The sequence below is a fragment of the Phragmites australis genome, chromosome 9, assembly GCF_958298935.1.
Source record: "Phragmites australis chromosome 9, lpPhrAust1.1, whole genome shotgun sequence".
Taxonomy (NCBI): domain Eukaryota; kingdom Viridiplantae; phylum Streptophyta; class Magnoliopsida; order Poales; family Poaceae; genus Phragmites; species Phragmites australis.
The window spans coordinates 1,185,217-1,201,684 of NC_084929.1; the positions used below are offsets into that span (position 1 = coordinate 1,185,217).

The following is a 16,468-nucleotide window of genomic DNA, read 5'->3' on the forward strand; positions in this document are numbered from 1 at the left end:
TTCTGAAACAGAATGGAAAGATGTAAAATAAATCGTAGAATCGTTTGTCCGACAATGAGAGGTAGCTGATAGATATTACATGGTAGGCTACAATAATAGTTGTAAAACATAAGTAGCAAAGAACCTGGTACAGATGTTATATAAGCTGATGAACATTACATGTGACATGGGGTTTTTTGTCGTAGCACGAATAGACCCTAACCATAAAGAGGTACTGACAACAAATATTGGCATGTATAGTACGCCTAAAGAGTAACATAACAGCGTGCTGCTGCTAAACCAAACATGCCTTAGGGAATGGAAATAGACCGGGGTACAATAGATGCTCTCTACTGATTGCAATATAGGATATTTGCTTTTTCTTTGGGCATCGACCCTCCGTCTTAGCGCGATGGGACCTCTCCTGCTTCATTTCCCTCTCTGTTTCGCTTGCTTGAGCTGCAGCGCGCTCCTTCGCGGCGTTTTTTATGCGCTCCTCCTCCTACCGCTTCATCCATAGGTCCTCCTGATGTCGCTCGTAGTCTCGGCGTTGGTAAGTTTCCCTCATCCTCCGCATCTACATGTCCAACCACCGTTTCTAATCCCAAGTTATTATCTAAAGTCGCAGATAGGTGAAGGAGACCGGATAAAAGAATCTACTTGGAAATCTCTGCCATGTGTAGATCAACCGAAAACGCCACAGTCGAATTCTGCATTGTCCCAACACAAAACATGCATGGAAACTGCCCTGCCTTGAGGTCAGGTGTTGCTCTTGCCCCGGCCCCAACTCTCCTACTATATATATGCGGGCATGCATCTTCATGGCTCTATCTTGCCCGAAGATTCAGATCACAAGCCGGCAGATTTAGCTAGCCTCCTCCTCCTCCTCCTCCTATCAACGTACTGCACTTTGCCCGGCCATGTCAGAGACACGACGCGAGGAGCCATGCTCTAGCATACCACCTCGCCCTCCACCTTCACCTCCCTATGAACCTCGACCACGCTCATGCTCTAGCATACCACCTCGCTCTCCACCTTCACCTCCCTATGAACCTCGACCACGCTCATGCTCTAGCATACCAACTCGCTCTCCACCTTCACCTCCCTATGAATCTCCACTTGTTGTTTCTCGACTTAGTTTCGCTTATCCACACAACGCGCCAGTCAGCAGGAGCAGTGCCACCACCATCGAGAGGTTCCCTGAAAGACTGCAGGAAGCCTTTTCGCCCTTCTTCACCGACCCGATCGCCGTGTCCGTAGGCCCCTACCACCATGACAAGCTCCGCCTCGAGGAGATGGAGGCGGCCAAGAGCGCCGCCCTGGAGGAGTTTTGCCGGGTGACGAGCCAGCCCCTTGAGGCGGTCCGAGCAAAGATCGTCTCTTTGGCAGGAGACGCCCGCAGGTGCTACGCTGATGACTACACGCTCCGGGACATGGACGACGGTTGGTTCGCCGACATGATGCTTTCTGACGGCTGCTTCCTGCTGCAGTTCATGGCCTCCATGTGCCCCGACGACCCCAACGCGCCGCCGGAGGCGGACCCGCTCATGTCCAGGGCCGAGGTGCACACCCGTGTCGACGCCATCGCGCGGGACGTCCTGCTGCTCGAGAACCAGGTCCCTTGGCTCGTGCTCGAGGCCCTCATGGAGTTCAGGCCTCAAGTGCCAGTGGACAAGTTCCTCGCTCTGATGGCGACCGCCTTCGACGTCGGCAACAACCCAATTCAGCAGGCTCTGGCCGGACAGCCAGAGCATGACCAGCCACCGCCGCATCTGCTCGGACTCTTCCACCGTCGTCAGGTGGGTGCGGCGCGCACCCAGAGCCTCCGCGTCCCGGCCCTCTCTTCCGTGTCCAGCACCGCGGTGGAGCTCGCCGAGATGGGCGTCAAGCTGATCGTCACCAAGACCAAAAAATTCGGGGACATGACCATGTCCAAGCGCCGTCACCGCTTCGGCCTCTTCGGCGAGCTCTCCCTGGCGCCGGTGGTCCTGAACGATCTGACCGAGTGCTGGCTCCTCAACATGGCGGCGCACGAGGCATGCCTGGGTGCGACGCGCGCCGACAACTTCGCCGTCAGCTCCTACGTCTCCGTCGTGGCACTCCTCGTGAACAGGCCCGAGGACGTGCAGGAGCTGCGCGGCAAGGGCATCATCGTTAGCGCGTCCAGCGACAAGCAGACGCTGGAATTCTTCAAGGATCTCGCCACGGAGCTGCGCGTCGGCCACCGCTACTACGACGTCTTCGAGCGCCTCGAGGAGTACAAGCGGGAGAGGTGGGTGTGGATCGCCGTGCACAGGTTCCTGTACAAGAACATCAAGACCATCATCGCCGTGCTCTCCGTCGTCGGTGCGCTCGCGGGGCTCTTCAAGACCATCCTCTCTCTCAAGCAGCCCCAGCGGCAATCGAGCGAGCCATGGCCATTCGTTGCACTATTCGTTAATTGTGCAAGCCCTGCCAATCTGCTATCTTGTCAATTTAATCGTCGGCTCTTGTACCGCGTTTAAGTCTCATAAACAGATCGACGGTAATTCCGATCTGGTTCTTGTGCGGTTAAAACAAGAACAGAATAATTCGAAATTGTTATTGTTCCGGTCAACCCTAGTACGCTGCACATTGGTAATTGGTTATGTTTGAGAAACAGATGTTCAAGAAACTGGATGTCTGGAAAGGAGGACTTGTGTCTATTGGGTAAGGTTACTCTAATTAGCGCTAGTCTCTCTAAGTATTCTCATGTATCAAATGTCTATGTACCTAATATCTAAAGCAGTTATAAAAAAGGTATGTACCTAATGTCTAAAGCAGTCATAAAAAAGATGAGCAGAGCTAGAAGATGCTTCATCCGTTCAAGAATAGAAGATGCATTTTGTTTTGGCTCAGTCTTCAAAGTTAGACATTGATTATTGTTTTCTCACAAAATATATAGTTTAACAAAGCTAATATAGGGGGAAAATGTTTTGAAATATGAATCTAGTTGCATAATTTGACTAATTGTTGATCAAAAAATATAAAGTTTTACTTTTTCAAAATAAAATACATCTTGTATTCTTGAACAAAGGGAGTATTTTTTTTGGCAAGGTGGTGGTCTTAAAAAGAAGTATCATTTAGTTAAATGGTCTAAAATCTGTAGACCTAAAAAGATGGGTTGTCTTGTGATTAAAGATTTGAGTGTATGAATCTTGCTCTTTTATGCAAATGGCCGTAGCGTCTTGAACATGTAGATGGGATGTGGCAAATGATTATTAAAAAAAATATCTCTATAACTCCTCAATTGCTTCTATGCATCATAGAGTTGATGATTCCCCATGTTGAACTTGTCTTCTTAAGATCAAACATTTATACCTTAATGGTAGAAGAGTTAAATTGGGTATGGTAAACTAGCCAGGTTTTGGGAGGACTCATGGATTACTCCCCAGTGGCACTCGAGCGAGCCATGGCCATTCGTTGCACTGTTTGTTAATCGTGCAAGCCCTGCCAATCTGCTATCCTGTCAATTTAATCGTCGGCTCTTGTACCGCGTTTAAGTCTCATAAACAGATCGACGGTAATTCCGATCTGGTTCTTGTGCGGTTAAAACAAGAACAGAATAATTCGAAATTGTTATTGTTCCGATCAACCCTAGTATGCTGCACGTTGGTAACTGGTTAAGTTTGAGAAAAAGATGTTCGAGAAATTGGATGTCTCGAAAGGAGGACTTGTGTCTATTGGGTAGGGTTACTCTTATTAGCACTAGTCTTTCTAATATTCTCATGTATCAAATGTCTATGTACCTAATGTCTAAAGCAGTCATAAAAAAGGTGGGCAGAGCTCATCCGTATTTTATTTTAGCTCGCATCTCTCAACAACATTTTGTTAGCTCTCGAGTAGGCTAGCACCTCAGGCGCTCTTGTACGGAGTCTATAAATAGAACCTTGTAATGTACATTAAAATCAATCAAGGCAATACATTCCACTTTTCACTTTCTATATGATGACTGCTATTTGTTGGACAATTTGGAAAGCCAGTAGTAGAGCCTATTTTGAACATAAGTTGATTCATGACCGCTTGTTTGGGCTCCGCTGGAAGAGGATGACAGGAACTGAAGTTGTCTTCTCTCTCTCCCTTTGGTTGATGAACATCGTGCTTAGCTGAAGACTCTTGGACTTTTTTTCCCTTTCTGATGTGTTGAACTTTATCTACTGCGTACTCTATTTCTTCCATGCTATCCGCTGTAAGATGCGGTTGTAAACATACCTGATTCCATTGCTTTTGTAATGGAAATGGGTATCCTCGTGTTAAAAAAAACAAGAACAGAACAGCCTGTCGACAGGGTTCCCCATCCGGATGCGACCTTGGAGGAATCTATAAGTCCATTGATGTGCCTTTTCGCAATGGTACATTTATCCAATGCATGCATCCGTGGTCCTTATTCATATGTTTTGATCTTGCAGATATGGAACCAAAGGCTTCAGCGGAACCCATCGTTGTACAACGGTACAAAGTTTCGGGTATGTACCTGTTCTATCTTTGTACTATGCTGTTTTCCTGCTCTACTCGTACATGGAGATGCTGTCAACTAGTGATAAGCACCTACTCTTAAACTCATAAAAAATAAATGTTTCTTCCTAGTCAGTTCCAGATACCATCTTCATCCAAATGAACTTGCATCTTCACTTTTATTATCACTATGGAACTGCCAAACAATGAATTTTAAGTAGCAATGACTTTTGTCTTAGCTTCTATTAGTATTTCTTATTTTTCTTTTATAAATAAACATGTGCCATTATAAAAGTCCACGTATGTATTATTTTGAAATTATCTCTCTTTATCCGCTTTACTATATTCATCGAGTACTAGATTGCAAACTTTGACCACAGCCACAAATTTCAGTATGGAGGAAATGCCTTGCACCACAAAGATGGCCCAAATCAGGAGTACCGTGTCTCACTTCATTTGTGTCTCACAGGCTACAGGTTGGTTTCACCATCTTTATTCTATTTCAATTAGCATACTGACTATGAAGTGACTTATAGTGGAGGAATCTAATTTAGAACTTGGAAAAAAACTTAAGCTGATACAATAATTGAAATGTGGTTCTGGAAGTCAAAGGTATTCTGTTTATACAGCCTGAAAGGATTATGGATTGAATATTTGATCAGTAAGGTACATATGTCATAATTATTGAGCTTCATTTGTTTATATCAGCGACAAGAAATTGGAATCGTGGGTCATCAAACTGATGAAGAAGACCTTGCACGTCTCAATGAAGGAGTTTCACAAGAGATGTTTGAAGGGATCAACCGTGAAGTGGTCGAGGAAACTGGAGTTCCTGCTAGTTCCCTGTTAAATGGAGGCCTTTAAATATAATCCGTATCGCTTTTGTGGTGTATACTGGTTTGTATACATGAACAGGACCCCATGGAACACGCGCGGAAACGAGCATTCTTCATAGCCCAGAAAAGGTTGTAGAGCAAGCATGAGCAAGCCAATGAAACCAATTGTTTGACCAAGAGCAACGATTGCGGATGGTAGGATGAACTGAGTCTGAGTTGGGTGTGTGAAAGTTTCAATAGCTCCGGCCAAAGCGTGCTTGTGAAAATACGATTTCTATCCGACACAATCGCTTGAGGAAGTCCATAAAGCTTGAAGATGTGGTTGATGTATAATTTTGCCACTTGCAGTGCAATAAAAAGGTGTGTAAGAGATAGAAAATGAGCATATTTGGAAAAGCGATCAACAATAATAAGAAGAGTATCGTGATTTGCGGACCTGGGTAATTGAAAGGATAATAATGTCGTCTAGAAGAGAGTGAATAGACGTTTTTACCAAACTCCGTCCACTTTTACTATTTAACCTAAACTTGCAGCGAAAATAAAACTAATGGATTTTTCACAATTAAAAAATTTAAATATGCTAGGCTCAATTAGTGCATAATCACCCTAAATAAGTGAATGTTACAATTCTAGTGTGCAATAAAGATTACTCAAATCTAACAGGATATGCAAAAAAAACTCTAATCTAAAGTTTTGTTACTGTCCATCGTAACTTTCGATCAGCTCAGAAAAGTGGATTTGAATATCACAAAATTAACTCAATGCACATACAAATAAGCATACAAGCATGGATATCAATGTAATGCACAATAGTAAGAACATACGGAGATAGATGATTTGTTACCGAAGTTTGGACTTCTTCAATAAGGTTCCTATGTCTCCGTTGAGAAAGCTCGTTCACATTTGAGTTAGGTATTTTTCAACTCTTTTTCTCACGAGGTTGCACACATGCACTCCTCGTCTCCACTATGGTTAACTCTTCATTCACTCCGGAGATGGTGAATTCCGTAACCACTTCCGGACCTTTTCGCAATCTTCACTTGAGGAGATCAATGGCAATCCACCATTAAACTGTCTAGGAGACGGTGGTCTCCAAGAGTAAAAAACTCCCGAACTCGCACATGATCAACAACTAGTGTTTAAACACACGCAACTAATGCGACACGTGCGAGCAACCCAAGCTCCACACACCTCACTCTATCATCACTAAGCCATAAAGGCTTTATTTTTACAAATTCTTGATAGAAAGTGGAGGGGAACACTCAAAGGTGGAACACCAAGTTTTATCACCTCTCACAAGCACCACAAAGGCAGCAAAAATCATTTCAAAGCTCTACCCCCACACAATGAGGCAAAGTGGTATTTATACCCCACTCTGAAAAACTAGCTGTTACAGGCATTCTGACCTAATTCGGAACTTTCGATCCAAAACTGAAACTTCCGGTTCTATGAGAAAATTAAAACCAAGAGCTTCCTTCCTGAAAGTGCCTAGAGGGGGGTGAATAGGCTTTTCTGAAAATTAAACTAAAACAGCGGATTAAATCTGCCAGATACTCCGGTGAAGGTCGGATACTCCGGTCTGGTCCGGAGTATCCGGTCTGGTTCGGAGTCTCCGGTCTATACAGAAAATCTAGAACAACTACGAATTAAAGCAAGCAGCTAGAATCTATAGTTGAAGCTAGGTCTACTAGATACCACAGAGCTAAAATAACAATTAATACTAGATAGATGATCACTAGGGCAATTTGTATGAAGAATCACAAATTCACACGATTAAGCAATTTGCACAAATAAAAACGCGAGAGATTATCCCGGAGTTCGGCCACCTCACAAAGAAGTGCCTACGTCTCCGTTGAGGAGCTCACAAAGAGTAGGGTCTTTTCCAACCCTATCCTCTCCTAGCGACCACAAAGATCAAGCTAGAATTTCTTACTCAATTAGAAGATGATTACAAACTTCCCGTGGCACTCCACAAAGTTTGGGTACTCTACGGGTGACGCCTTGCCGTCTAGAAGCACGAAGCTTCAAGAGTAATGATCACAGCGAATGCTTGAGGAAGAACTCAATGCTCAAGTGGCTTAAACCCTCTCCAAACACAAACTCACTAAATTTTACAAACTTTGCACTAGAGGTGGTTGGAGGGACTTTGAATGCTCTTAAAGTGTTCAAAGAGTCTAGAGTTCACCAGCAACAGCAAGCTTTAAATGCCATGGGGTGTGGGAGTATTTATAGCCCTCTCTCAAAAACTAGCTGTTACTGTTCTGTCAGACCTGACCGGAGTATCTAGTGAACACGAGAGTATCCGGCCCCAAATCCAAAAACGGCGTCAGAATGGTCACAGAACGTGTCACAACTAGCCGTTACAATTCTGTTAAGTTACCGGAGTCTCCGATGAATACCGGAGTCTCTGGTCCTGACAGGGCTTTCAAAAATACTAAGTCCGGAGACTTGCCGGACCCTCCGGCCTCTCCAGGTACCGGAGTATCCGGTGAACACCGGAGACTCCGATCTTTTTATCAAAAAAGATTAAATGCTAACTGAGACACCCCTGCCGGAGTCTTTATCAGAAACTCTGGTTAAAACTTATTCTCCTACTAGAGTATCCGATGAACACCGGAGACTCCGGTCTTTTTCAATTAAAATAAAGACTTAACCGAACCTCTCTGGCGGAGTCTCCCTCGGAGACTCCGGCCTAAAAACCCATAAACTACCGGAGTATCCGGCGAACACCGGATACTCCGATCTTTTTCCAATAAAAATAAATTGGAACCGAATCTCTCTCTCGGAGTCTACCTCGGAGACTCCGGACTAAACACTGAGTACCGGAATATCTGGTGAACACCGGAGTATCCGGACTCAGTGAACTTTTGCAGAACTAACTCGGTGTCCGTGGGTGAGTGTGTCTCTCAACTTGTTGGTTCTAAAGAATATCTTGAGTATTGAGACACTAACCAAGCAATCAAATGCAACCCTCTTAATAGAGCGGCTATCCTAGACTCAATTTCAAAAATAAAAGAATTTAAATCCTATTGAGTACTCTTAGTTGCTTCTCATTTCGTTTCGACGGGCGTCAAACGTCATGTGTCTTCTCAACTAATACTTAAACTTGTTCATAACTTAGATAAACATATTAGTTCCTTAATCATTTTGTCATCAATAAGCCAAAACCCACTTAGGGGGCCTAGATGCACTTTCACTTCCGGGTTGAATCCGGAACTTCTGACTAACTCGGAACTTCGGTCCAAAACTGGAACTTCCGAGATCAGCAAAGCTGACCCTCTGAAAACGGCGATAACTTTTGATTCTGATGTTCGATTTTAACGATTTTGGACTCTACAGAAAGCTTATTTAGAGGGCTACACATCCCTACTGAATTCATGATCTCAAACACATTTGATCAAAGCTAGGAACAATCCGAAGACCGATTCAGACACTTCCACCAATTTTTCAAAGTTTAATCCCCTAAGATTAAACTAGGAACCACATGGAACATACCAAACACCACTAAGGCTTGGCTACAACCACTTTTCGCCATTAAGGACGATACCAAAAAGGGTTAAATCTAAAACACCTTTTAGATACCCTGGATTCCTAAAATAAACTCTCAACATAAACCCATCTCGCACTAAGCACATGGTTTGAGCACTCGACACAACAATTGAGTAACGCTTTTAGCAGCCCCTCTTGATAGTACGGCTATCGATCCTATAACCCGCTCTCCCACCAAACTCCTTGAGACCGGCAAAACTAGAAAACCTATTCTAGTTATACATTTTCTTGAGCAATCCCGTTGGACTTGACGAACACATCATCCAAGCTCCGATGCTTCTCATAGCTCTTCAAGTGATCTTGGGAAGCTCGATGAAGCACACTTGATTGCTTCCCATGCACCAAGCATGGAAGACTTCTCTCTTTTCATCATCTTCATCCGGTTCACCACTTAGGCATGAACCGCAAGAATCAAACACGTAAGTTGTCCACTAAGCTTGTCTTGATCTTGCTCTTCCAACTTGGTATATTGAATATCTCAATTCAATTCATGCCTTCTTATGAAACCTAACCTCAACTCACTCTAAAGTACAAAACACATGAGTTAGTCCATAAAACCTAATTGACAACTTTATACCTTAAGTCACTTGATCTTCACAAATAACTTAGCCTTCACTCTTATTGTCAATCTTTATATGGAACCTAACCCCACTCACTCTCAAGCACATAGCACATGGGTTAGTTCATAAAACCTAATTGACAATTTTATATTTTAAGTCACTTGATCTCCATAAGTAACTTAGCCTTCACTCTTATTGTCAATTTTCATATGGAACCTAACCACACTCACTCTCAAGCACATAGCACATGTGTTAGTCGATAAAATCTAATTGACAATCTTATACCGTTAGCCTTCATACTTATTATCAATCTTCTCTTTCATCTCATGAGCATCACTTAGAGCTCATTGATCTCGATACATCTCTCTTAATCTTCATGGTATTCCTCAATGAATCCATTATCTATCAATCATGTATCATCTATGGAACATACTTCAAATAATTCTTAATACAATTGTTAGTCCATATGTATTATTATTAATTACAAGAATCATACTTAGGGACTAGATAAAACTTCAGTAATCCTTCCACAAAATCCAATTGAACTACTGCCCACACTTGATCTGGAATATTCAGAGGTTGCAAAAGGCCAGGAGGCGCAATGTCTTCTGTCTTTGCTTGTTGACAGACTGTGCATTGTCGGATGAAAGCTTGGATGTGTGTTTTCATGCCCGGACATGCAAATAAACGTTTGGTCTTGTGATAATTGGCATAGAAGCATGAATAACCACCCAGGGCACTGTTATGTAGAGCTGCAATAATGTGCTGCTGAATCTTCAGATCCGAGCCCACCCACACTCGGCATTTGTAACACAGGATACCTTCACAGAGTGCATAATCAAGATGTGAACTGCCTGGTACAGCTAGAGTGGTTAAAATTTGTTTGGTATGGTAATCTTCTTGATAACACTGTTGGATAGCTTCTATCACTGTCATCTGTTTCAATGATGAACCATTTGGTAAAATTCAGTAGTGCCAAGACAGGAGCATGAGTTAGCTTGAACTTCAATTCATGAAAGTTTGCAGCTTCATGACTCTGAACTCAAAGTGGACGTGATGACTTTGAAAGGTTGTCTTATGCTTGTCTTGCTCGTTCAATCTAAATTGGTGACAACCTGCTCTAAGGTCCAGTTTGGTAAACCATTTGGCTCCCGTCAGTTCATCGAGCAGCTCACCGATGATGGGAAGAGGGTATATGTTCTTAACCACAATTGCATTGAGATGCCTGAAGTTTACACAAAACCGCCATGAACCGTCCTTCCTCTTGACCAAAAGTACTAGGGAAGAAAAAGGGCTGGAACTCGGTCTGATTAACCCCGAGTTGAGCATTTCTGACACTTGTTTCTTGATTTCCGTCTTCTGTGCTGTTGTATACCTATAAGGTCGCACAATGACTGGTTTAGTGCTCGACATAAGAGGGATCTGATGATCCCAAGGCCTGTGTGGAGGAAGTTGCTTAGGTTACCTAAACACTTCAGCATACTGATTAATCAAGGACTAGATGCCTGACAGTATTTGCTCCTGTTGGGAATCTCCTGACCCAGCCTCACTGACATGCACTGAATGATGCACAGCATTGTGCTCCAAGATTCTCTGCAATTGAGCACCGTAGGGAATTGAACACTTCTGTAACTTGGGTTGAAGACCCTAAAGAGAAAGCATTGAGCCTTTGTACTGAAAGATAAAGGTATGTTCTTCCATTCGGTGACCATCGAATCATGTTGCTCAAGCCACTCCATACCCAAAATCATTATCATAACAACCCAAATTGAGGACTTTGAAGTCTGTGATGAATGAGATGTCCTGAACCCACCAAGCACAGCTTGCTAGTTCAGATGTACATGTCAACATACCTCCATCAGCAGATCTAACAGGGCTTGGAGTAACTGAAGTTTTCTTCTGTTTCAGTAATGCTGCCAATTGAGTGTTGATGAAATTATGCAAGTTCCCAGAGTCAATCAGAATCAATACTTCTTTGTCTTCTATCATGCCCAGAGTCTTGATTGTGCGAGGACCTTCAATGCCATGTACCACTATCTCTGAAATTGTCATCAGTGTATCATCATCAGAGTCATCGTCCACTGAGACCTTGACTATTTGTTCTGGGCCCTGCAGCAACTCAAGTAGCTCTTCCATGACATGAAGCTGAACTTGAGCATCGCACTGGTGTTGAGGATTCCAACAATCGTCACGTTTGAAATAAAGACCACGAGCTTGCTGATATGTTCGTAAAGCTACCAACCAATCATCAGGTGATCGACGTTCAGCGGCATGGGCACCATCGATACCACGTCGATCAGTTGTTAGAGCATCACTACTGGATCAAGCTGGTTGAGCAGACACGATCGGCGTACATATAGCCGGACGAGCCTGGACTGTCATGCTCCCTGTTCAGTCTGCACAGGAATGGAAGGATGGTGTCACACTCTCTTGTAGTGTGACCAGGGAGTAGGGGTGTCCAGATCCTTAGGTCGATGAAGCAGAATTGCCGAGTGGATGTCATCCTGAAGCCCGTCAATGAAACGCATCGTGAAGAACACTGTATCAATGGTTGGGTTGTGTGCTAAAATCATATGCATGAGCGAATCAAATTGTTCCCGGTACTCCTCTACTGAATGTGTCTGCTTGATCTTGAACAATCGCCTGATTTGGTCTTCGTATTGCTCTTGGTCAAATCGATTACAGAGATGGGTACATAATTTCTCCCAAGACTAGGTATGACTCTGAGCTTGAAGCCATACCATTGCCGAGCCAGTGAAGTGGTACGAAGCAATGCGCACCCATTGTTCTCTGGGTACTCTATAGAGCTCAAAGTAATCCTCGCATCGCATTTGCCAAAGGTGTGGGTGTGTGCCATGAAAACCAAGAAACTCCAGTTTAAAATGGTATCCAACATGCGAAACAATATAATCCAAAAAACCAAAGGAATCAACAGTGCAAGATGCAAAAAGTTTGAAATCAAAACACACCCATGAGCCAGTCTCCAGTGAATGCGATACTCGCGGTGGCCATCTGGCTCGGCACGCACATCCTTTGGCAGCACTCCTATTACGGAAGGTGGTGTCACGATGGTTGGAGATGTGGTGCTTGCAAGCAGAGCCATGGTGGCCAGGCCCGGTCCTGAGATTTTTTGGGCCCGGTGCGAAATTAAATATAGGGCTCTAAATATATTTATATTGTTACCGATAAAAACTTAAATTACATAAAAAAATAATATTTATATGGAATACTTCAAACATATTACCTTAAAAATTTCTTCGGATATTTCTAGATGCGAAGTCATTGATGATTGTATCAATATCAATCTCATCCAATAATTTCTTCTCAATGCATAAAGTTGCCAGACCATTTAATCTTTCATGTGACATTGTAGACCTCAAATGGTTCTTCAATAATTTCAACTTTGAAAAGCTTCTTTCAGCAGATGCCACAGTCACTGGTACAGTAAATAAGATCCGATAAGCAACAGAAATATTAGGATAACAATCTGCATTTCTGACAAACTCAAAAATCTCCATGGCAGACATTGGTCTATCTGGTAAAGTCAACTGCATAACACTTAACTCAAAAATTAGATCATTTAACTCAACATCAGATGAACCCTTTAGAGAGAAAGTTTCTGCAAATTTAGTGCAACGGTCTTTTAGTTCAATACCATCCAATGACTTCAAGATTGTTGAACTCATTAAAAACCCAAATATACTTTTGAATTCTTGGAGTTCTTCAAATCTAGTTTTCAATGAAGTGATTGCCATATCAACCATAACAAAAAAGTAATCAACTTCAAAAGCCCTCTCAGCTTGCAAATTTGCTTCATTATAATCAGTTTCATCAAACTGTTTCTTCCTAATAGAACGACGCTTTACTGGAAATGATGCCTCTACACCCATTTCAGATGCAATATCTTTGGCTATGATCAGACTAGAAGCAAATCCTTCATTTCTATAGCTGTGAAAGTAATTCATTATGCCTTCAATTTGCTGTAAGGTAGACTCAATGCACATGGACGGTGATTGCAACTTCTTACTCACAGTGTTAACAGCAAATAAAATGTCATGCCAAATAACCATACCAAGTATAAATTCAAAGCTGCCAAGCACTTCAAATAATTTTTTTGCATCACTCTTATCCTTGGGATCAGTATCATCAGCTTCCCTTAAACTTAACAAAGCTGACCTTAGCTCAGGAGCTTGATACCTAATTGGTTTTACACTTTTGATTCGACTCTCCCAACGAGTATTGCACAACGATTTCACAGTTAAACTTGGAATATGTTCGAGCAAAACTTTCCATCTTTTGGTAGAACCAGAAAACAATACATATATCCATTGCACAATTCCAAAAAATGAAATAGCTTTAGCACATGATTTAGCCATGTCACAAAGAGTAAGATTAAGACTGTGGCAAGCACATGGCATATACAAAGCTCTTCGATTAATATCAAGCAATCGTCTTTGCACCTCCTTGTGTTTTTCTTTCATGTTAGAGCCATTATCATAACCTTGACCCCTAATATCATCAATATTAAGACCAAAAGACTTGATAGAATCAATCAATACATTGAAAAGCCCTGAACCAGATGTATCATCCACCATCAAAAAACCCAAAAAAAACTCCTCTAATTTTATTTTGCCATCGGACATATTAACACATCGTACCAACAAACTCATTTGCTCTTGATGACTCACATCTGGGGTACAATCAAGGATAATGGAGAAATATTTTGCCTCTTTAACAATCTTTATGATAGAATTTGTAATATCAGAAGCCAAAAGAGAAACCAACTCATTCTGAATTTTATGACTAAGATAATGATAATGAATCTCATTGTTTTTAATACGTCTAAGATGATCTTGCATCACCAAGTCAAATTCTGCAACCATCTCAACACAAGCTAAGAAATTACCATTATGATCATTATAGAGTTGCTCATTGGATCCTCTAAAAGCCAAATTACGTTTACCAAGAAATTTGACAATGGCAATTATTCTTAGTAAAACTTGTCTTATACGTTCTTTCTCCTTTGTGATTTGCTGTTGTAAATCTTTGTCAATTGTTTCACTTTTCCTCAATCTAGCTCTCAGTTCATTCCAAGAGGTCATGTTGGTAATATGCTCAACACTAACTTCATGTTCTTTTAGCCTCTCACTAATATGCCTCCAATCTCTAAATCCATCACGCCCCAATGAACTCTTGCAATTTCTAGAATTGAAAATCTTACAACAAAAGCAAAATACTCTATCAACGTGCTTCGAATACACTAACCATTTTCTATCATGAACCTCCCCATTGCTCATTTTTCTAGAGAAATGAGCATACCAAAAATGTCTTGAGTTGTCATCTAAAGGAAATACAATATTTTCTTCTCTTATAGGCCCCTTCTCCACTAATATGTCCCTAGCTTTGTTATCAAGATTATCCCAATTTCTTGGATCATAAATATCCGTAGTAAAAACCGGCTGCTCATCAACACTAGCAGATTCTGTAGCAGATGAATTAAATATGTTGTCATGACCACTTACATTGTTATCATCCTCGTTGATGTCAACATTATCTTCCGTAGGGTTAGGGCACTGGTCATCATCATTCACATTAGTTTGTTCCTCCACAGCTACTATCGCCCACTCATCTGAGGTTCGTGAACTGCCCGTATTACTCCTTAAGAATTTGTCCATTGCCCCCTTCTGTGATTCTATTAACTCATCCACCTGTTTTCTCTTTTTCCTTTTTTCACTACCCGATGCGTACTTTCTCAATGATATGATACCTAGGACGAACTGATAATTGAAAAGATTAATAATTTAACATATTAGTGGTTGAACTCATATAAATTACAAAGTCACAAAATTAAAAAATATAAGAATAATTGAAATTAACCTTAAAACTGATTTCTGAAATCTGCTGCCTGCTGGCTGCTGCTCTGTACTCAGTACACAGTACTCAGACCTAGCAGAGAGAAGTGACCACTCTGAAATTGCGCCTGGTGTGAGGGGCGTAAACGGAAATAATCTTGCTCACCGCCACTAGCTGCAAGCCTGCAAATCTGCAATGCGTCTCAGTGTCTCCTTGCTATAAAATAATAAAAATGGCATTGACATTCAGATTTCAGAAGCATCGTACAAGCTAGCTTTCAGCGATTGCCACTTGCCAGACACTAGAGTGATGTCGAGCGGTCGAGCGAGGATGAAGTAGCGACTCCGGGGCTCCGGCCACCGGCCTCCGGGCGGACCGCGGACCGCGGACGGCGGACCAGGGATTCAAAAAAAAAACTAAGAGATGGGTGAAATTACGGGCTAGGCAAGAGGGCGGGCTGTGGACCTGCGGACTGCGGTCAGCGGGCATCGGCCAGGCCACCAGGCGGACGGCGGACGCCGCGGACCAGGGGGGCTGCGGCCTGCGAGCACCGGGCGGATGGCGGACGGCGGTGGGTCGGCGGACCACGGGACCAGGGCGGGCACCGGGCCACCGGTCGACGGGCGACGGCGGACCGACCAGGCGCGTCGACGTCGTGATTCCGCGAGTTCGCGACGGCAGACGGCAGCAGGTTCGGACTTCGGAGTTCGGTTCGATTCTTTGGCGGCGCAGGCGCTATGCAATCCTGAATTCCTGATTACGTCAGTTCGGTTCGAGTGTTCGGCGCAGGCCTGCTTTGGCGCTTGGCAGCGCGGCGTCTCGCTGAGTCGGGCCCTCGACGGCTCGGCGGCGTCTCGCGTCCTATGGGCTACCCGCTGCGAGCCTGCGAGCCTGCGAGTTGGGGGCCCGAAGCGGCCGCACTGCTCGCCCCCCCCCCCAAGGGCCGGCCCTGATGGTGGCGCTAATCAGGATCGGCTGTTCCTCGATCTACTTGACTTGAGTGCGGAGATCTTGGACCGCCTAATGTAGATCTTGGACATGGATCTTGAGATTTGACTTCCAAGCATCTAAGGCATGCTGAATTACCTCGAGTCGTTCCTGCATCAACCTGTTGTAGGCCTTCTGCTCCACGCAATCCTCATCTTGCTTCAGCCGATCTTCCTCCAACCGCTTCATAAACTGATTGAGTTGGCCGATCTACGCGTCCATCACTTCCAG

General features: G+C 43.4%; 2 protein-coding genes across 2 annotated transcripts; one reads left to right on the forward strand and one right to left on the reverse strand.

Moving 5' to 3' along the window:
* Positions 1-750: 750 nt before the first annotated feature.
* On the forward strand, positions 751-2,614 carry LOC133928309 (UPF0481 protein At3g47200-like). Its single transcript, XM_062374575.1, has one exon. The coding sequence runs from the start codon at positions 900-902 to the stop codon at positions 2,481-2,483; it is 1,584 nt and encodes a 527-aa protein (XP_062230559.1). The 5' UTR covers positions 751-899; the 3' UTR covers positions 2,484-2,614.
* A 10,028-nt stretch (positions 2,615-12,642) lies between these two features.
* On the reverse strand, positions 12,643-15,072 carry LOC133929596 (uncharacterized). Its single transcript, XM_062376399.1, has 2 exons — positions 14,304-15,072; positions 12,643-13,967 (listed from the first exon to the last, which is right to left on the reverse strand). The coding sequence occupies exons 1-2, from the start codon at positions 15,070-15,072 to the stop codon at positions 12,643-12,645; spliced, it is 2,094 nt and encodes a 697-aa protein (XP_062232383.1).
* Between the last annotated feature and the right edge of the window lie 1,396 nt (positions 15,073-16,468).